The following is a 22,207-nucleotide window of genomic DNA, read 5'->3' on the forward strand; positions in this document are numbered from 1 at the left end:
AGCCTCTCGTCTCGGATCCATCTCCACAGCGGAATTCGATTCTGAGAATCCCATTCATTCAATTAGCCCTGACATAACTGAGCAGGAAGCAATGGCTGGTAGTGCCCAAAGACAGATTTGCTTCCACTGTCTCCTGTTCAAAGCATTTGGCTCATTTACAGAAAAATAAATGGGTGATGCAGAAACAAATATAAACACAATAACCAAATATCTCTATTTTACTTTATATCAATCTCTTTCTTTGACATTCATTAAAATCCTTTTTCCCCCCTCAAAGTGTGGACGAGGGTTTCAAAAAGAGTCAAAGGTGTCAAATGTCCTTTTTTTGTAGTAAAATAAATATTTAGTCATCTAACACTATTCATTATTAGGTTTTCAAGGTTTACGCACTACCAGTCAAAAGTTTAGGGTTGGTAAGATTTTTTTAAATGTTTTTAAAAGAAATCCTTTATGCATGTTTGAACAAAAATACAGTTAAACAAGTGTATTGTGAAATATAATTACAATTTAAAATAACTATTTATATTTTAATATATTTTAAAGTGTCATTTATTACTGTGATGGCAATGCTGAATTTTCAGCATAATTTCTCCAGTCTTCAGTGCCACATTATTCTTTAGAAATCATTCCAAAATGCTGATTTGGTAGAGTTATTATTATTATTATTATTATTATTATTATTATTAATCAATCACAGTTAAACTTTTAAAAACTGACCCCAAACTTATAAACAGTAGAGCAGGGATCTTCAATAATTTTCAGGGCAAGGATCCCTTAACAGAGACATGGAGCAGGGACCCCCCCCAATACAAAATTTGTCAAATAGAGCTATTAAGCATATACACTTCAATATCAATAGAAACTAATCATATTATGATTACGAATAAGTTATATTATGATCAGTAAATCAGAACTATGAACATTGCTGTTGTTGCACATGCATCACTGTCTGTATATTGCTTGCCATAAAATGGACAATTATGCATCATAACAAACAACATGTTTATTAGTTAGTAATAAAAACACAATTTATTAGTTAGTAATTGTAAATAATTTTAATGGATTTTCAGAGTCATACATTTTAATTTTACTAATCAGATGGATAAATAAACATTTACCTTAACTTTAGCTACAAGTTTATTAAAAAAAATCAGTTTAATTTTACTGTCAGTTGGACAAATCAACATTTACTTGAACTTTAGCTTCAAATTTACTAAAACTCACTTATTTCGAGTATTTTGTTTCGAATAATCTACGAGTCTGCATTTACATTGCACGTATTTATTTTGAGACGCCATATTTTTTGCCCTGGGCTAGTTATCATGACTATGTAAATTGCAATTTTGAGAGTGAATCACGCATTTATATGTAGACGACGTCACTTCCAAAACTTTGCAGCGCATAATTGGTCAGTGATAGCAGCATGAAAAACAATATTTTATTCAATGGATTATAGCTATAAAGCATTAAAATCTGTAAAGTTGTCTACACTGAATAATGAATACATCGTGTCTTTCTTTGTTAATGAGGGGATTCACGAGTGTGAGTAGAACTCAACACTGAACAAAAACCACTGCGTATTTCTCACTGCTCTCCAGAGCGCAAACTCAAAAATGCAACGGAGCGATGGCCAAATCTGTTTCGCCAATAATTTTATATTATTACAGTATCAACCGAGGATGCTATTGCTTTAGATTCAGGGTGCAGATATAAAATTTGACTGTGATGTTTTAATTTTTAAACAAAATTATTTGTGATCCAACACTAATTTGTGGACCCCCTGCAGATGATATCATCCATCGGCACAACCCTAGTAGCATCCATGCAAAAATCCTTTAAAACTAATTATTTAATAAATATTTCAAGAAAATATAAGTATAAGTTCATTTTTTTTATTTAAAATTAAGTTAATGATTATCATTTAAAATGTTCTAAATAGTTTTTTTTTTTTTTCAAATGTTTGAATTTTGTATGTGTTTATCTGATCCAAAGTTTAATAAATCAGACACTGATGGCACAGTGCTCTGTTTTAAGTCTTTTTTCAACCAAAAATGCTTTGCGCTGGTTAGGGGGTACTTGGCTAAAAAAATATTTCACAGGGGGCACATCACTGAAAAAAGGTTGAGAACCACTGCACTAGAGTATATTCCAGCATGTCAGGCCATCCCTCAGTTTTTTTCCAAAAAAAAAAGTTTTCTAATGGAGTCAAGTGATCTAAATATATTTTACAAATCTATTTGAATAAAGAAGAAAACAAAACTGTTTATGTCATCTCAAGTTACATGCAGGAATCAAAATTAATCAAATGATGGTTTTGTTCTAACAGTTCCATCATCAGTGTTGAGCTCACCTCTGGTTTTTTGATGATCTGGATGCTGTACATGTGATTCTTCATAGGGTAGATGATGATGAGCACGTCTCCAAACTCAGTAGGAATGATGCCTCTCCGGTAGTCCCGCGAATGCTCGGACCACACGATGTGCACTTCATCATTACCCAGGTGTCTTAACTGTATGGAGAGAGCGGATACATAGGAGATGCCATTTAGATTATACTTTTGTCCAAAAACATACTTATTAAAGATTTGGTTTTTCAATAGTAACCTCAGGAAGAATGGTGATACCTCACTTTGTTTGTGGAGTTTACATCAATAATACAACTGTATGCATTGTTTACACTAAAACAGTACAAGAGGCCTTGTGTGCCATGCATACTTTATTACCATCATGTTCTAGAAAAACAAAAGTAACTGGTCTGAATTGAATCTCAACTGTGCGTCGTCTGAGCCGTGGAGCAGCGCTCTCCACTACAGCATTTATTAACCTTGCGCTGTGACAGTTGAGAGAACGGCCACTCAGTCTCTCTCATCTCTTCTCATCTATCTTAGCCCGATCACTCCATCTTCCTCAATCACTGCCACGGCCATGGGCGCAGTGACCCGTCAACTGTCCCGAGCGATGGCCGCAACCTTTATGCAACTAATGACAAACTCTGTCCTTTTGATTCAGCAATGGACATCATTCATTTCTTTAACTGCAGCTGTGGCTGAAGATATTTAAAACAGTGAGGGTCATAGGAAGGCTGTCAGCTCTGTAACTCATAAGTTGAACAGGACAAAATGGAATTAATTAATCAAAACTAATTTAATAAAATATTTAATCATTTATTTTCATGTATTATGTGGCAAAAAGTGAATATTGGATCCTTTAGAGTGCATGTTAGGCAATAAACAGTGCATAAAAATGCAGCTGTAAAGAAGGGGGAAAAAAACCCCCAGAAAAATAAATGTGTGCGCGCTGTGGCACCGGCGGCCGCGCTGACACGCTTTAGTGTCTAGTTAACATGGTTTAGAGTTGCTATCGGAAGATCGTGCTCTGGATAGCCTCTCCAGCAGCCCTTGCAAATCCAATTTGCCTCTGAGGAGTCATGATAGGCGATGCAGCACAGGGACGGACCCAATCTAATTTGGGCGGAATATAGCCATGCGTGGCGTGGAGGTCCCCTCAGCTCCCCTGCAGGGCAGGGACGGCAGTCCAAAACCTCTCCACCGGGCCCAGCAACCCCACACATCACTTCACCCCACGCCTCGTGCTCAAATTACAGCCATGAATTACATCCAGCCTTCAGCTGCACTGCCACAGACCGGGGGCTGCCATTTCGTTCCAGGGTGTGTGTCCGTGTGACAAAATGATTGGAGTTTTATTGGACGATAAGGTGGTCTGGACTGAGAGATTTTCTTTCATCTCGGCCATCTTTGTTTAATCATGTAATATCATTCTGAGAAATGCCACATTTGCTTGGCGGCCCCATGGTGCAGATTGTGGCAACGTTGCAGGAGAAATACAAACGGCCTGTCCTCAATGTGATAAGAAGATATAGATCTGTATTAGATTTATTATCGTATGAGTGCTCTGTCACCTCCATGACACAAAATAATACAGGAAGGAAATGTCTAAATTTTAAAAAAGGTGATCGGCCTAATCTGAGCATAAATACGGGGTTTAAAATGAGTTACTTTAAATATCTCCCGATCGGAACTATGTTTGTCTGCTCACGTTCAGAACGACAGTTGACGGATGTAAATATGATAACTTTTTGGTTGGTTGTATTGCATGTAACATTTTTAATAATCTTTTTATTTTTATTTTATTTTAGGGTGAACCAACCCTTGAAGACTTCTGCATGAAAATGACCTCTTATGAGTGTTAAGCATTTAACAGCCATTGATGTATAAATGATGGCCTAGTTTCTTAAAACACCCATTTTTCATGATCCAATCAATCCATAATATACATAAATATTACGTACAAAAGATCCGATTTCACTTAGAAAAGTGTAACAAAGATGGTTGCAAACAACATTTCAGTTTGCATTGATGTTAAAAAAGAATTACAACATGTCACCTTTCCATCTCCTTGCAGGCATCAAACAAAAGAGGCTTCCTTTTAAAAACAGAGGGCCGTGAAAATGAACCTTACATCTTTTCATCCTTCTACTTAAAGCCACAATATCCCACAACCCCCCTTTCAGCATACCTGCTCAGCTCATAAAAACAGAGAAGACACAATAAGCTGTAGGCGAGACCATTTAGATTAAACGTGGTAATCTAATTAGAGCCACCCTACCTAACGCCCCATGAAACGTCCCTCTTATGGTCCACTGTAGCCCTCCCTTCCTTCTCCATTGTGTCACTCGCCGCAATATCACATTTCTATCAGCGTTCATTAATAAGTCTTTGGGGCGCATTAGCACCTTATCGCCTCGTCTCTGCCCCAGAAGATGTATGAGTGAGGAAGTGAGGGGACAGCTTTAATGACAAGTGATTGGTCATTCGGCATGGGGCTGGCCGCTCCACAAACAACCCCATATCACAGCCTTCCAGCCAAGCTCATTAAGGATAATGCTGCACATTATTAGATTTGTGCAGCCCATGTGAACAGAAAAAAATACCCATGCAGACAGACATTTGTGGGTGTTTCTTCGACTACGGACACTTTAATGCCCCATGGGTTGTTTTTTATTAAAACTAACAGCTTTCAACATTGTTCTTTTTGTTATATCAAGGTCACATTAAAACAGACTTGGTAACTTTTAACCATGCCTTAAATGTTTTGCTTTTGTACTAAATTTTAATTGTTTACCTTTGTCCTACACCCAGAATTTCAATCGTAAAAGGGATAGTTCACCCTCAAGCCATCCTAGGTGTATATTACATTCTTCTTTCAGACGAATACAAGCTTTATAAAGTCAGTAAATGGCTGTTTCTGTTTTGAAGTCCATAAAAGTGCATCTATCCATCATAAAAGTGCTCCAAACGGCTCCAGGGGGTTAATAAAAGCCTTGTGAAGTGATGCGTTTGTGTAAGAAAAATATCCATATTTAAAACTTTTACAAACTGTAATCTCTAACTCGCATTCACAAGAGACTGGCTTTCCAGCATATGACGTAGGAGGCAGGCGTAGTAAGTTCTGGTGACGAACGCAGAAGCGAAGAGGATATAGCAAAACAAAACTTGGTTGTCGCGAGAACCAGGCACGTGCAGAGGGGGGGGCTTTGGGTGCTCGAGCCCCTGCCCTTTTTCAAAATGAATCAAAAGTGCCCCTTCTCAGACAAATATCAATGATAATATCGTGGTCAATAAAACTAAATAAATGTGATTATTATAACATGACAATGTATACAATAGTAACGAACGGCTCAAAAGTCGGACAATTTCTGTTGAGGCGTTGCTATAACGCGTTGCTATGGGTCGCGTGCGTTTTGATTGACAGCTGATTTTCCTCTGTTCGGAAGCGGCTCTCGAGCCAAATATGGTCCTTTCAGAGAGTGTGTGGCCTTACGGGAAAAAAAGTAAACCAATATTTTTTTTTTCATCCATAATCAGAGCTAATGTGTTGATTTAATTACAAATCTATATATTATATATTTTAAAGTATTACACAATTCACCAATGCCCGTTTGTCATGTATACACCAACCAATCGTGATCTGGCAAAGCAAGTTCAAATTCCATTGGGCGATGTGAAGTGGATCGGTAATTTTCTGTTCTTATTCATAAATCGGTTGAAAATTACATGGACAGACGATCTAACATTTGTGGAACGATTTCCTGCGGTTTGTCTCATTTTATAAATTGCATCACTGACAAAATGGATTTTAACAAACAAATCCCTGCACAAAACCACAGCTGCAGCAGCAAAAGTCGCATTAATGGTAAGTGTTAAATTCACTTGTATTTATGTATATTGATACACCGTTTACTATTTCATGAAACTATCAAAGTTAACAAAAACCAAGTGCCACCGGCACCTACAGGCCTATTATGTGAAGTGTAGGCTGGTGAAATGGTTACGTGAAAGGACTTTATTATATTACCATTTTTGAATATTATGCAGCATTATGAAAGTCTCTTATGTTCATCAAGCCTGCATTTATTTGATAAAAAACAGCAATATTGTGAAATATAATTAAAATAATGGTTTTCTATTTTAAAATAAAATTTATTCCTGTGATCACAGCTGGATTTTCAGCATCATTACTTTACTCTTCAGTGTCACATGATCATTCAGAAATCATTCTAATATGAGGATTTAATGTCAATGATGGAAACTGTGATACTCTTTTCAAGATTCTTTGATTAATAAAAAGTTAAAAAGAACAATGTAATAAAATTTCACAATATTAGACTACTGTTTTTTCTGTATTTTTGATTAAATAAATGCAGGCTTGATGAGCATAAGGATATATATTTATATATATATATATATATATATATATAGTATATATATATAGTATATATATATATATATATATATATATATATATATATATATATATATATATATATATATATATATATATATATACTATATATATATATATATATATATATACTATATATATATACTATATATATATATATATATATATATATATATATATATATATATATATATATATATATATATATATATATATATATATATATATATATATATATATATATATATATATATATATATATATATATATATATATATATATATATATATATATATATATATATATATACTATATATATATATATATATATATATATATATATATATATATATATCCTTATGCTCATCAAGCCTGCATTTATTTAATCAAAAATACAGAAAAAACAGTAGTCTAATATTGTGAAATTTTATTACATATATATATATATATATATATATATATATATATATATATATATATATATATATATATATATATATATATATATATATATATATATATATATATATATATATATATATATATATATATATATATATATATATATTTACATATTGCCCCTTTTTTACATATGAGCCCCTGCCCCTGAAGAACTCTCTGGACGGCCCTGGCGAGAACTAACATATTCTAACCGGAGCATCCTACGTCATACGCTGGAACGCCAGCCTCTGAATGCACGTATGACAGTTATAGATTACAGTTTGTAAAAGTTTTAAATATGAATATTTTTCTTACACAAATGCATCGCTTTGCTTCAGAAGGCCTTTATTAATCCCCCGGAGCTGTGTGGATTACTTTTATGATGGATAGATGCACTTTTATGGACTTCAAAACATAAACAGCCATTCACTGCCATTATAAAGCTTGGAAGAGCCAGGACATTTTTTAATATAACTCCGTTTGTATTCGTCTGAAAGATACATATACACCTAGGATGTCTTGAGGGTGGGTAAATCATGGGCTAATTTTCATTTTTGGGTGAACTATACCTTTTAAAACATGAAAATCCATCTTAAAAATATTATTTATTTATTTGTAAACTATGATACTCTTAAAGAAATAATCATAGCACATTTAAAACTTTATTATGTGAAAAAAAAGTTACATTTTGATCAAATGCACAGTTTTAGTGGTGGTGTCATTCCCATAACAACCAACAATTTTGCCAATAATAATAACTTTTTTCAAAAGCTAGCATACTTGAGATGAAATATAAGACTTAAATATAATACTTGATGTGAAGTAAAAAGGTAAACATCATTTGAAAATATTCTAAATTACATCATTTTCAAATTGTAATTTTGTCAGTTTATGCAAGAAAATATTAAATTAGTATATTTGGGATTTAATTTAAAAATTGAAATTAGCCTTAGCAAGGAAAAGAGCATTTGTAACAAAAATAATTTCCACCATATAATGCTATTAATCAATATATTATTTACGATGTGTAAACACTGTCGGATTTTAGTAAACAAAAAATAAACTAGTCAAAATGTGAAAAGTTTTAAGAGCGTTTAATTTATAAAAGCCTGCAGGCCAAAAAAGTGACCATAGTTGAAGAAACACCATAGTAGAAAAAGAAAAATGCACCAATGTTTCTCTGAGGTCACATCGACTGCGAGGAATAGAGAGAAAAAGAAAGGGTGTGACATCCCTCTTTAAATAAAAGAGAGACAGAGATAAAAGCCAGTGGGTGAGGCAGAATGAGAGTATAAAGTACGGCTGTTAGGAGTCATTACTCTCTCTTTTTCTCTGTTCTGATAGCAGAGGGGATCTTTTCTCTCTATGGGGAACCCAGAAACACAAAAGTGCCGCTCTCGGCAGGTATAAGTGACCCACCCCTCAGATTAGCCTGGGTTAGGTTTAATGATGAGGTGTGAACGCACAGGTCAGCGAGGTTCTGTATCCCACTTCACCCACAGCATAGGAAGAGCAGAGCTGCACTGCAGGAGAGAACTCAAGACAGAAGAGCTATGAAAGAAAAGAAAACCACACAGACTACAATCTAAAACGCCATCCACAGGTGAGCAGGCAGGGGGAAAGTTTAACTCTGTAGAGAATCAACAGTTTTTGAGTGATGGAAAACAGGATTTTTTTTTGTTCCTTTGAGATTAGTGTACTATGTAGATGTATGTTTACGACGCAAAGCTCCCGTCCCAGTTGGTGAAGCTGCAAAAACAAGTAATTTAGACGTTGTTTTGTACCTCACTGACTTTCACTGTATAGATTGAAACTTTTTTCAAAATATGCATCTTTTCATTTTAAGCCCTGAGATGTGGTGGAAATCAGTGTTGTTTTTGTTAAATAAAACTGTTAAAATTGTTTGTTAATTGAAAGCTGAAAATAAAAATAAAATAGAAATTTTAAAAAATAAACATAAATATGAGAAATGTACTAAAAGTACTTCAATTACAATAAAAATAAAATCTATATGGAAATATAAAAAAACCTAATAAAAACAAAACAAAATAAAACAAAAATGAAAATATAAAAAGCTCATTCAAAATATGAATAAATACCATAATAGTACCTAAACAGAAATTGCTCATGTAACCCAAATAAAATCATAATTTTACTTCAAAATGGCATCCTTTACAAGTTCACCTTTTTAGTCAGCGAGTCGTCGGAGTCCGGAGGCATGCGTGTGGAGACATGGAACATCACTTCAACTGTAGAGGTGGCAAAGTAGGGCATGGTCAAACCCGTGCTCTTGTTCCGCTGCAGGCCGCCCATGAAACCACAATGAGTTGTTAGGTTCACCTGAACACAGAGGAAAGAGTTTGTTGGGGCCCATGCATTAATATCCGATAAAACACTGCATGTAATACTTAAATATACAGAACAGAACACTATCACATAATATATTGCCTCCCAGCAATATTAATTATCAAGATTTTACCTCCCAGCCCAGGCCTGACACAAAGTCTTCATACGCCTGACTCCCAGCTGTGTTGGACAGAATTGAGTGCTTGTCTTCCTGCCCTTCTGCCACATAAAACACAGCAATCTTATGTGTTTCACGACTGCAGAAAGTAAATGGAGAAGAAAGTACATTTAGGAGCCAAACAGGAGTACTCTTTCATGAGGTGGTTTCTTAGACTATACAAACAACAGCTACAGTAAACGCTATAATTTTGTCCATTTGCCCTTACAACAACATTCCTAATGGCTTTAGAGAAACAACACTAGATAAAAAGCGGCAAAACATACCACTGCCTTGAATCCAGATTCTTCAGCTCTCTCAGTAGTTTTTCATTCTTCTTCAGCAGGTGGAAACTGTTCCTAGAGACGAGACATTTTAACATAAATGAAGATAAATATTCTACCAAATTACTCATTTTTGATCCAGTCAGATTAATTAGCAATCAACGACATCTATATATTGAAAAATAAAGAAGGTAGATAGAAAGATAAACAGATAAATAGATAAAGAACAATAGATAAAGAGACAGACAGACTGATAGAACAACGATAGATAGATAGATAGATAGATAGATAGATAGATAGATAGATAGATAGATAGATAGATAGATAGATAGATAGATAGATAGATAGATAGATAGATAGATAGATAGATAGATAGATAGAGACAAAACAATAGAAGACAGACAGAGACAGAATGACAGACAGAATGACATACAGCTGGATGGATGGATGGATGACTGGCAGATAGAACGAGAGACAAAACCATAGTAGACAGACAGACAGAGACAGAATGACAGATAGATGGATGGATGGATGGATAAATAAGACAATAGACAGAAAGAGAGAGATGGATAGAATGAAAGCTATAAGAACAGGTAGACAGAGAGAAGGAGAGAGAGAGAGAGAGAGAGAGACCGACAAAGAGAGCGAGACACAGACAGACAGAGGCAGATAGACGGATAGATAAAATGATAGATTGATAAATAGAACGATAGATAGACAGGCAGTTGATAGATCAACAGACTGAATAACAGAAGCGTTTGAGAGAACAGAGACAGACAGACTATAGATTCTTGATAGATAGATAGATTGTTTTGATGCCCTAGCTATGTTCCACGGACCCCATTTAGAGAAAAGCTGCTCTAGACTGTGTGTTAGATCTCTTTCATTAAGTGCCCGCCTGCTTAATTACCGTCTTCCTTGTTTTTCTCACATACTCCTGGAAAATCTGACCCCGCAACAGAAACGCAATTGAAAACAAAAACAATGGGAGATCTTATGTGGAAAAACTTCTCCTGACACAATAAACCATAAAACAAAAACCTGCATGTGATGTCATGAAAAGAAAAGAAAAAAAAAAACTATAAATCTATAAGATAATGCAAGTTTTTTACCCCCCGTCTGCAGTTTTTATAGTCCAGAGTTCAGTTACTTTCTCCCTCTCCCCCTCTTTATCATTCCCTCCCTCCAAGCGGCTGCGTGAGTCATGTGGAAAAGCCACACGATGCTCTCTAAAAGGACTTTTTGTTTTGTTCTCCTTTTCTTTGAGCAGGGGTCTCTTTATTAGCTTGTTGCAATGTAATGGTCTTCATTTTCTCCATTGAAAGTGAGCCATTTCAGGAGGCGAACGCGTGAATGGCATAAAAGGCCGACATTAGGTGCACGCTCACACACACAATGGGCCGGCGGATTGCAATGTCTTAGTCTCTGACCACGGATAAATGATACATGAATGCCTGGAGAGCGGCAGCAGGACAATTCCTCATTAAACAGCCCCTATGCATTTTCTCCCAGCTCTCCAACTCATAATAACCCTCCAGCCACATTCGAAAGGTAGAAGCCTTTTATTTTCACCCGGCGTATCAGGCAAGAATGAAAAGTACCGCGGCTGCTCGGCAGATAACAGACCCCTCAAGAATTAATCCCCCCATAAAAGCCGCATGCGTGCACACACACACACCGCACCCGGAGCTGTTGAAGAAAAGCTTCCCCCCACCCTTACAACTCTCTGAGCAAATGGTGAAAAAAACTATTTTCCTGCATTAATCTCATAACACAGAGTATGTATATCATGAAAATTAATGCCATTACATTCAAGGTGAAAAATAACCCTAATTTTCCAATTATTTGTCATCTGGAAATATTTAACCATTCTCTGTAATGCCACAAAATGGAAAGGGATTGAATCTTTACAGTGAAATGCAATGCGGGGAACCATTATGAATGAGGGAAGGGGATGGACACTGAGATTGAGAAGTAAGTGAGCAGCACTGTAGTGTCTGTTGGTGGATAAGCTAATCAAAAAGATGTTGACTGTTTAAAGCAGATTAACACGGATCTGCACAATCAGGGAGAGGTGCGAGCAAACAGGATGTTTACATGCATTATCTGCCTTCAACAACATTACCCAGATTGGGCTAACAAACTCTAGCAAAAAATTCAGTCCAAAGGATTAAACTTTCTGACAAGGCAGTTAAACAAAGCTCCGATAAAGACATAACAGAATCGGCAGAATCGTGGTTGGTGGAATTTGCTTCTGTGATTTGTAATAAACTGCCCAAAATCTCAATGTTAACCAAAAAGAGGACTGTATTTGGTCAACAAAAAAAATCAATTTCAACAAATCTTAATTACACTGATTGAAGACTCGCGTGGTGAAATGACAATTAATAAAACTCTGTTCTCTGTTCTAGGTAGACATGATGAAAGTAATGACTTGGGGTTCAGTTTGTGAAGAACTGCGATGACTGATTCTTGAGACAGGCTTTTTTTTTTTCAAAATACATCTTTAAAATACACGGCACATTAAAAAATGCGACTCTGAGTGCTGAACTCCCGCCAATTATTGTAATCTGCAGGCAGTGCAAAGCATGTTTTTCATCGAGTACATTTTTGGGTTTTCTGCAAAAATCATCAAGTGCCTGCCATTTTCTTCTTAAGATGTTCTTAAAAATTGGTTCTTAAGCTCTTTTCATAAGTATTGCACATGGGAACATTCTTACAAACGACTGGTCTTTGAACAAAAACTTCTAAATTCTCAATTAGCAACTCTAGTCTGGGGAAACTTGCCCACCATGATGTCTGGTGTTTTGCTAGTTTTTTTTTTTTTTTTTTTTGAAGGATCGCTCCTATAGATTTATATCCCTTCTAGCAATTTTTTAGCTACAACCCCATACCTGTAACCAGTAGGGTACACCGCTGTTTCCCAACCCTTTTCCTGGAAGCACCCCAATTCTAGATATTTTTTAACTCTTCCTAATCAAACACACCAGAATAATCTCTATCAAGACTCCAAGAAATCTCAAAAAAGAGACATCCAAAATATGTATTGTTGGGGTGCCTCCAGTGACATGGTTGGGAAACACTAGGGGGTACACAAACATTTGTACAGATAGGATTTGTACCTGTGGATACCCTATTGTATTTCAATGTGTGTCCTCATGGTCTTACCTCTTCTCCCAGGAGTTCATGCCCAGTATGTTGAGGAGGAGTTTGCAGTAGTAGAAGGCTGACTGGGGTCTCTGCGGGCTTGGCTCTTCCTGCACTACGGCCCTCATGTTCAGCTCATTTCCACGATGCAGTGTGAAGTCCTGCTCCTCGGCACACTGCTTCAGGATGCCGTTGATGACGTCGTTCTCCTGCTTCTCAGACACGCAGGTGGGTGGCGGGGCTGGAATGTTGAGCGGTGCGCCAGTACATTGTAGGCACTCTGGGCTGGAGTATCCCAGGTACTGCAGCATCTCGTCCAGAGCATCCTCCCCATCCTGCAGGGAGTCCCAGCTCGGGATCACCTCTCTGCACAGCCGTTTGGCCTGTGGGGCCATCAGTTCCAGACCAGCCTCTTCCTCATCGTCCTTTTCCTCAAGTTCTTCCTCCTGCATGTCTTCTTTCATCTCCTCCTCACGCTCATCCAGGTCCTCGTCATTCTCCTGAAAAGCTTCATCCTCTGGTTCTTCTTGACTGCCTCTCTCTAGACTGTCCTCTCGGCCATGCTCTCTACCACCCCCTGCTTGATTGGAGGATGTGTAGAGGTGCAAAGTTTGACTAGGTGGACCATACAGTACAGCCGAGTCCCAGGAGTGTTTGCCGGAAATGTCTCTTACAATCACCCGAACGCAGGCACTGGTGGTGGTGAGGCCAGCTGACATCCCGCCACCAGGCAGGCCGTCCTCCGCCCGGATTTGTAGGTAGGACAGCAGGGTGGTGCCATTAAGCACGAAGAACTGCAAGTTGGGCGCGTCAAAGAGTTCGGGAGTCAGGTCTGCGCTCTCGCTGTACGGGTTATCCTGGTTCTCGCACACCTGGCTGGTCAAAGTGGCCGGACCACCACTCATCGGATAGTGACCCAGGTGGTTGACCAGGTGAGATATGACCGTACGTGCTGCAATTGAAATCAGGCCTTGCTGAATGCGGCTCCTCACTACAGACAGAAACAGAAAGATCTATTTGTAAGTATGAGCAGAAACTTCCATAGATTTTCAAAGACAATTAGAGTGCTCATTATTCATAAAGTTTTACACATCCCCCACTCCTTGAGCAAGAGTTTTTTGATCATGTTTTCAAATCAATGAAGATGACTATGAAGAGTGAAGTGCCCTAAGTGAAGTTTAATTCCATTTGGAAACTACACAATTTACACAGACATTAAAAATCAGTCTGTATAAGAGTGAGAGATATGAAGAGACTGCAGTGATGAGGACAAGGTGTAAGAAATAAGTAAAGGAAAAGTGTTTAGGCACTCGTTTCATCAGGGATGTAGTGATTTTCAGATCTATCAGTGTTAAACTCCTGCAGAGCCGGGAATGGTGAAGGTGCAGACAGCTCGTGTGAATACGGGGACATTAGGGTGTGATGAAGAATGCAGGATGCCTGGGGAGAGGTGCAGATGCCTCGATACTGGTAAGGAGCTCCCGACGGAGACACTCACTCTTCGCACACTACCAGAACTCACAAAGAAACCATGCAGAGAGCAGCCCAATACCAGTACACTCGACGTGCCAGACGCCGACTCCCCCCAATCAACACACAACACCAATCCCATTCAGAGACACTCTCCATCGCCTTAATGAGCCAAAACATTCTTAGACTGGAGCTCTCGGGAGGAGGGATTTTATCCTGATGAAGCCGTCTTCTGTTCGGACCACCTCAGCTGCAGAGTGCCCTCCGATCCAGCAAGAATTCAGTGCTAAGAGTCATTTCAAGAGTAATGGAGGTAGGAAAGTGGTGGACACATGTCTCACTCAGGGTGTAATGATTAGTTATTTTCGTCTGATGGAGAGACACACAGCACCATCCAGCAGCACAGGAAACCAGCCCCCCTGCTGTCAACTAGACTGAAACTAGTGTGAGGGAGCTCATTCCTGCTTTTAATTTGTTCTACTACTGTACTTGTTTTAAGAGAGGTTTACAGAAGGTAATAAAGATAAGAGAAACATGGAAGAGTGGTGGTTAGCCAAGCTCCATTCGCCCATGTTAATACATGTTTGATCAATTCAGTTCTATGTTAATCCAAGTAAAAAGCTATGTAATGAAAAGTTAGACAAGCATTTCGTTAGCTCCACCCCAATGACATCTCATTGGTCCAAAAGGGTGTTTTTAGTAGCTGCATATTAAACTGTTAATCGTTCTGATTGGCTGTCTTGTGATTTTGCTTTTCTGTAAGGACAGAATGACTTAATGCTCAAAACTTGTCATGTCGCAGCTTGTTAGAACAAGATGTAAAAAATAGAAAAGGAGAAAGACAAGAGTGAGAGAAGAACTTGACTGAAATATCAGTTGCATAAACAAAGAACAAGATGAAAAGAAGGTCAAAACAAGTACGAGAGAGGCAGAAGACATGCGCTCACCTTCAGTGACGGGCTGCAGTTTGGAGGAGCGTTCAGAGTCGGGTGAATGGAGCGGCTCTGGCTCCTTCAGGTTCTCCAGTAGTAGAAAGGGGTCATAGTCTGGGCTGCTTAGGTCTGACAGGTGAATGGGGAAGTAATTGGGGTTATTGAAGCTCTGAGCCCCATACACACAGCCATGGAGGACCTGCGAGATGAACAAAGGGGTTAGAAATACAAAGAATAAAACACAATGCACAGGTCTTTAGTTGTTTCACAGGGTCTTAATTTACAGACCAAAATGATGTTTAATAGATGATGTGAGCATTGGTCTCGTACTTTATAGATGCAGCTTAGGACAGATTTGTCAGTCTTCTCCTTGTCTGAGGCACCTTGGACTGGCTGGAGGAGAGTCTTCGGAGGTAGAGCCATCACCCAGTCCAGCAAACACAGCAGCAGAGACACAACCAGCTGGAAAAAGGTATATATACATGTCCATACACATACACAATAAAAAAACAGTAATACTGTGAAATTATTAAAATGTAAAATAAATGCTTTCTTTTTCAATTTATTTTACAATGTAATTTATTCCTGTGATGGCAAAAGTCAATCTGGCGACCAATTTTAAAGTACACCCAATTCAGCATCCCCCTCATGTCTCCCAAAACCAGTATGGCAATTTCTGCCTATTCTTCACACAAAGCTATCAAACTGCTTAGACTTAGAACGTAGCATGCAAGTTGTTAAGTTGCTTTACACAGCATTTCTTTTTTTAGTAAGAACAGGAAAATTACTTGATTTGTTGTATCTATCTAGGACAAATTGTTAACCCGCTTCACTTTTTATTTAGACACAGAAGAGGAAAAGATGTAGAGTGAGAGGGTATGGGAGAACCAGTTAAATTCAAACAACTTCCTTTGGATTGAAATGAGCACCCAGGACTTTAAAATAACACTTTTTGTGTGTTCAATAGATGGAAGAACCAATATTCAGATTTTGAAAGATGTGAAGTAAGCAGAATTTCCTTTTCTAGGTATACTTTCCTTTTAATAAAAATCACGGTTGGCTGAACAAAAAAGCATTTTATTTCACATTTATATGAGTGTGTTCTTTCATTGTTTTCGGGTGCACTTGTTAATGAGACATACCCTTTTGTCCAGCTCATGAGGGGAGGACTCTGTGACAGGAAGAAGGTAAGTGATGGTTGCAATAAGGACCTAAAAAAGCAGGAAATGAATGTTACTTTCTATTAAACAAATCAAAATCAGCCTTAACTTAAAATTCAGCTCACTTGCAGTATGACGGACTTTACCTCCACTATTTTCTTTGGAGTGTTAGGTGGGAATTTCTGCAGTTCGTCGACGTAGTTTATGAGCAGGTGCAAAATGTCTGAAGCCACCAGGGCAACGGTTTTATTTGAGAACTGCAAGGAACATATTAATGGTTAAAATAGAAGCAATCAGCAACTTTAATGTGCTCAGACATGTGTGGAGCAAAACAGCAAAATTGCGTTGTGGGCCTCATCTGAGCTGATTAAGACGGGATGAGTCTTTTCCTAATTCTGCTTCATGGAACACACCCAAAGGAGAGAGAGCCTCATGTCTAACCCTCCACCGACAACAGATTCTCAGAAAAGCCAATAAAATCGACCCGATCACAAACAGGCTTTTCTGATTGGACCAGAGTTTGAGTTTGAGTATGTGTGTGTCTGTTGGCCCTAGCCTTCATTTCAGACAGAAATGTAATAATTCCTCGAACTCTCTGAAGCGTACATTCTTCAGTGGATTAGCCTTCTGTCTGTGAGAAGCAGAGGAGCCAAACATGTTGACGGTCCAGATTTAGGAAGGCTGGTAGGGGTGGGTGCAGGGAGTATGGAATAATCTTCTTCTGGATGAACAGAACACACTTGTGCCAGTGCAGTGAGCCCAGGCATCAGGAACGGCTTCAGAAGACTCAGGCCAAGGGCAATGCCATCATTTCTCTGCTGTGCTCACTTACATTGCCAGTGAAGGTTCTTTTACAACACAGATGCTTCTATTCCGTTTATAATCAATCTTTAACAGCAGAATACATGCATATTTTATTGTGTAACCAAGCATACGTTACCTTGAGAGTAACACAGATGACATTAAGCGCTTCTTTGATCTGCGGATGCTGAGTGCCATGAACCAGCTCTTCACAGAGCCAAATACCCAGACTACAGAGTGCCACACACCTGGAAAAAGAAACAGAGATAACTTTTAGATCTTATATAAAATAAAGGGATAAATAATTACACATCCAAAATAATACAAAGCACAATATATATACACAATGAATGTATGTGCATTGATTTTTGTAACATTATACATTTCTTTACTGTCACTTTTGATTCATTTAATGTGTCCTTGCTAAATAAAAGTAATAATTACTTAGCAATAGAAGATTGGACGTTTTTTTGCCTGGTCTGATCTGAGTCTCAATTTCTCCTGCGACATTCAGATAGGGTCAGAATTTCATGTAAGCAACATGATCGCATGGATCCATCAGTTCAGGCTGGTGGTGGTGGTGCTGTAATGGTGTCAGGGATATTTTCTTGGCACACTTTGGGCCCCTTAGTGCCAATTGAGGAACGTTTAAACGTCACAGCCTACCCGAGTATGGTTGAAGACAATGTGCATCCCTATATGTCCATAGTGTACCCATCTTTTTATGGCTACTTCCAGCAGGATAATGCGCCATGTAACAAAGCTCAAAACATCTCAAACTAATTTCTTGAACATGACAAGTCATCACGAGTTCAAACTCAAATGGCCTCCACAGTCACCAGATCTCAATCAACCTTTGTGGTTGAATTGGAGATTGGTATCATGGATGTGCAGCTGACAAACCTGCAGCAACCTCGTTATGCTATCATGGTAATATGGACCAAAATCTGAAGAATGTTTCCAGGATCTAGTTCAAATCTATGACATGAAGAATTAAGGCAGTTTTGAAGGCAAAAGGAGGTCCAACCTGGTCCTAGCAAGGTGTACCTAAAAAAGTGACCAGGGAGTGGGTCGGTTGGTTGGTCATTCAACAGACAGACAGAACGATAGAACGATAGAATGATAGAATGATAGAACGATAGATAGATAGAACGATAGAACGATAGAACGATAGAACGATAGAACGATAGAACGATAGATAGATAGATAGATAGATAGATAGATAGATAGATAGATAGATAGATAGATAGATAGATAGATAGATCGATAGATAGAGAATGGGTTTTATATTATACATTGAAACTTATTACAAAAAATCAAATATGACTTAAAATTGCATTGCCTGAATAAGGTCCCCAGCTCAGTGTGTTGGGGCTCGTGCCCTAACCGCTAGGCCATAGATATTTAATCCTGCCTCCTGTCTGCTCCTTCTATGATCTAAGGCTTTCCTCAGCTTTTCTCTGAAAAAACACCCAAACTTTTTCCACAGGGAGTTAAAGGGGCTTCTAATGACTTGAGCCCCATCAGGATCCACTCTAATCCTACTGAGTTCTAGATTACTTTAAATGACACTGCTCCTAATCTGTCTAGATATGACCAGACACTTAGCCCCACACTGGTTTAACACAGACCTTAAATGTACAGAGTTATTAATCTGTCTGGCATGGGGCTTGCTTGCTTCCTTTTCAAAACTAAATCTAACAAGGAGTATGCACTGACCTGGAAACATTCCAATATTAAAACACGAAGCAGGACTATAATAACAGATTCCTGAGTAAAGCCCTATTCGGACGGGATTAGTTTTACATGGGGAGGTGGGGGTGAAGTAATTTTACCTCAGGACGTCTAATATTAATGGCCAATTCGCACGGGATAAGACATCTCAGTAAAACTAGCAAGAAGTGGGAGGGGTAACTCGCTTTACGCACCACTGTAACCTCCTTGTCGTCATGTGTGTATCACGTTGCTTCCTGTTCTAACGTGAACAAACACACAACATGGCGCCAACAAGAAAAACGCGAAACTTGAGCAGGGAGGAAACTCTGTGTTTAATCTCGGTTTGGGGAGAACGTCGGTTTCAGAGGCAGTTTGAGACCATGGTGCATAATCACACTATTTGGGAACAGATTTATTGTAAGAACGAGAAGTTGTAAGTAAATGTCACAAAGTTGAGGAAGATGTGCCTGTAATAAGTGCTTTAGATCTTTTTTTTGCTTTAAATGGTATGCGGAAAATACTGGAGGTTTGCCACAGAGTTGTCCCACCACCTACGATGCAACCGAGTGCTTCTTCAAGCGCCTCCATGCTTTCAAAACGCGCCAAAAACTGCTTTTAAACAGGAAATGACGGAATTTTACCGTACATTTTTACAGCGGGTCTATTCGAACGGGATTAGTATTACCCAAGGTCATTTTTCCGGACCTTTTTACAGAAGGTAAAAGTCTCCGTAATATTTACTGACATTGTCCGTAATGATTACCGAGATGGCACATTCGGACGGGACTCAAATCACAGAGAACCTCTGGTAATAATTACTTTACCCCCACCTCCCCATGTAAAACGAATCCCGTCCGAATAGGGTTTAAGGCTGCTAAACCCAACAAAATGGGATGATTAATGAATTAATGATACAATCATCTGTTAAAATAAAACGTATGTTTAAAATAAAGTGTCTACCTTCCATATTCAACTTACGCAGAAAGTGTAGCGCCTCTCGCCGTTCAAAGCGCTTGTGCTACATCCGATGTCATCGTTGAGCCAGTTACGCATTCTTTTGTAAGTTGAAAACGAATGGCGGTCTGGCAAAAGCTAGATATTTTATAATGTGTTAAATATGGATATTTTTCTTACAAAAATGCATCGCTTCGCTTCGGAAGGCCTTTATTAAACCCTCAGAGCCGTGTTGGAGTACGTTTATGATGGATGGATGCACTTTTTTGGGCTTCAAATTTTGGGCTGCCATTCACTGCCATTATAATGCTTGGATTAGCCAGGACATTTTTTTTTATATAACTCAGCCTGCGTTCGTCAGAAAGAAGAAAGTCATATACACCTAGGATGACTTGAAGGTGAGTAAATCATGGGGTAATTTTCATGTGTGGGTGAACTATTCCCTTTAATGCACCTAGCTGAGACAACATGTTTTTATATGATGAGGATATGATGTAGAATGTGAGGAAAAAAAATGGCCAAATTCAAACTTGGTGTCGTTTATATGTCGTTTATCGTGTCATTTATATGAGCACAACAGCAGTCTGTGTCAGAGTAAATGCCAAAGCACAGCTATGACTAGGACAAGGTGTTAGCGTTCAGGGTATGTACCTTGCTGGTGCAGAAGGCTCATCTCTGGCAGACGTCAGGATGTGCTTGATTATATGCTCCTGTAACACAAAAACAAAATAATTACTATTAAAGAGGTCACATCATACATATTTGTATTATTTATTTGTATTATTTCTATTTTTTTCCCTCTGAAGGTTAAAGTGCATTTTAAACCTTTAAGAGCCCCAAAAAATTTAAGATAATTAAAATAATTAAATCAGTTGCTAGTAATACATACAATGTAATTAAATACAAGCGATACACTAGCCCATTTCAAAAGTTTGGTAAGATTTTTTCAAGTTTTTGAAAGAAGTCTCACCAAAGCTGCATTTATTTGATCAAAACGCAATAAAAGACAAAAATTGTGAAATATTATTACAATTTAAAAGAACTACTTTCTATTTTAATATATTTTAAAATATAATGTATTCCTGTGATGGCAGAGCTGAATTTTCAGCATCATTACTCTCAGTCTCAGTGTCACATGATCCTTCAGAAATCATTCTAATGTGCTGATTTGCTGCTCAAGAAACATTTTTTATTATTACCAATGCTGAAAACAGTTGTGCAGCACAATATTTTTGTGGGGGGGGGGGGGGGGGGGGGGGGGGGGGGGGGGTCTTACCGACCCCAAACTTTTGAAAGGTATTGTATACACACGTCAAAAATGATTTCCTCAGAACGCATGAACAATTCGGAATGGGTGTCAATAAAAATATAGGATAAAGAAATCCTGTTCAAGGACCTGGTGACATCCTGATACCGATCCATTTCATTCCATCTAGGGAGAATCAGATTATACGCCACCCATTTCTTAGCCACACAGACTTTCACACGGCGCATTTGCAAACAGAAACATACACAATACCACACACTCCCACCAGAGACACAGATGCACAGAGTGAGATAATGCAGACAGACAAACAGATAATGATCAGAACCGCTCACAACAGACATAAAATCTGACATAAAACCAGCAATCTGGCAACTCGGAACATGACATATCCAACCATCTGGAAAAGAAGCATCTGTGCACGCGCACACACACACACAGAAAAAAGATCGCCTTAACCACAGTCTTGTCATTCATGGCCTGCTCCTGGTTATCAGATGCCATCGTGTGAATTTCTGCATGCGAGTAGCGGACGCCTCCCCGCATGGTATTAGCTCCTTACTGTCGCCCGGAACAACACGGCAACACAATAACAACAGCCTTGTGGAGCTCGGCTCAATGCAGCCTGCATTGCTGATCGCACATTAGCACATTAGTGCCAGCAGGAACAATTACAGCAGATTTCCCTGCACTCTAAACAACCGTTGGAGTGGCATACATTCAGCCACTTGGAATCGCATTAGGGCAGGCATTGGATCAGAGGTTAAACGGAGA

At 38.3% G+C, this 22,207-nt stretch overlaps 1 protein-coding gene across 5 annotated transcripts in view; it reads right to left on the reverse strand.

The window, feature by feature from the left end:
* The window catches only part of ralgapa1 (Ral GTPase activating protein catalytic subunit alpha 1), a 100,296-nt gene that overhangs the window by 28,136 nt on the left and 49,953 nt on the right, over positions 1–22,207 (reverse strand). For all 5 annotated transcript variants that reach the window (XM_079832434.1, XM_079832433.1, XM_079832436.1 and 2 more), the window contains 11 exons: positions 20,821–20,879; positions 17,639–17,747; positions 16,845–16,955; positions 16,681–16,749; positions 15,869–16,000; positions 15,554–15,737; positions 13,158–14,127; positions 9,993–10,064; positions 9,682–9,805; positions 9,387–9,542; positions 2,351–2,509 (listed from right to left, as the gene is read on the reverse strand). In XM_079832434.1, coding sequence (XP_079688560.1) covers positions 2,351–2,509; positions 9,387–9,542; positions 9,682–9,805; positions 9,993–10,064; positions 13,158–14,127; positions 15,554–15,737; positions 15,869–16,000; positions 16,681–16,749; positions 16,845–16,955; positions 17,639–17,747; positions 20,821–20,879 — 2,145 coding nt within the window. The remainder of the gene's footprint in view (positions 1–2,350; positions 2,510–9,386; positions 9,543–9,681; positions 9,806–9,992; positions 10,065–13,157; positions 14,128–15,553; positions 15,738–15,868; positions 16,001–16,680; positions 16,750–16,844; positions 16,956–17,638; positions 17,748–20,820; positions 20,880–22,207) is intronic.

The sequence above is a fragment of the Gobio gobio genome, assembly GCF_949357685.1.
Source record: "Gobio gobio genome assembly, chromosome: 13".
NCBI classification, from domain to species: domain Eukaryota; kingdom Metazoa; phylum Chordata; class Actinopteri; order Cypriniformes; family Gobionidae; genus Gobio; species Gobio gobio.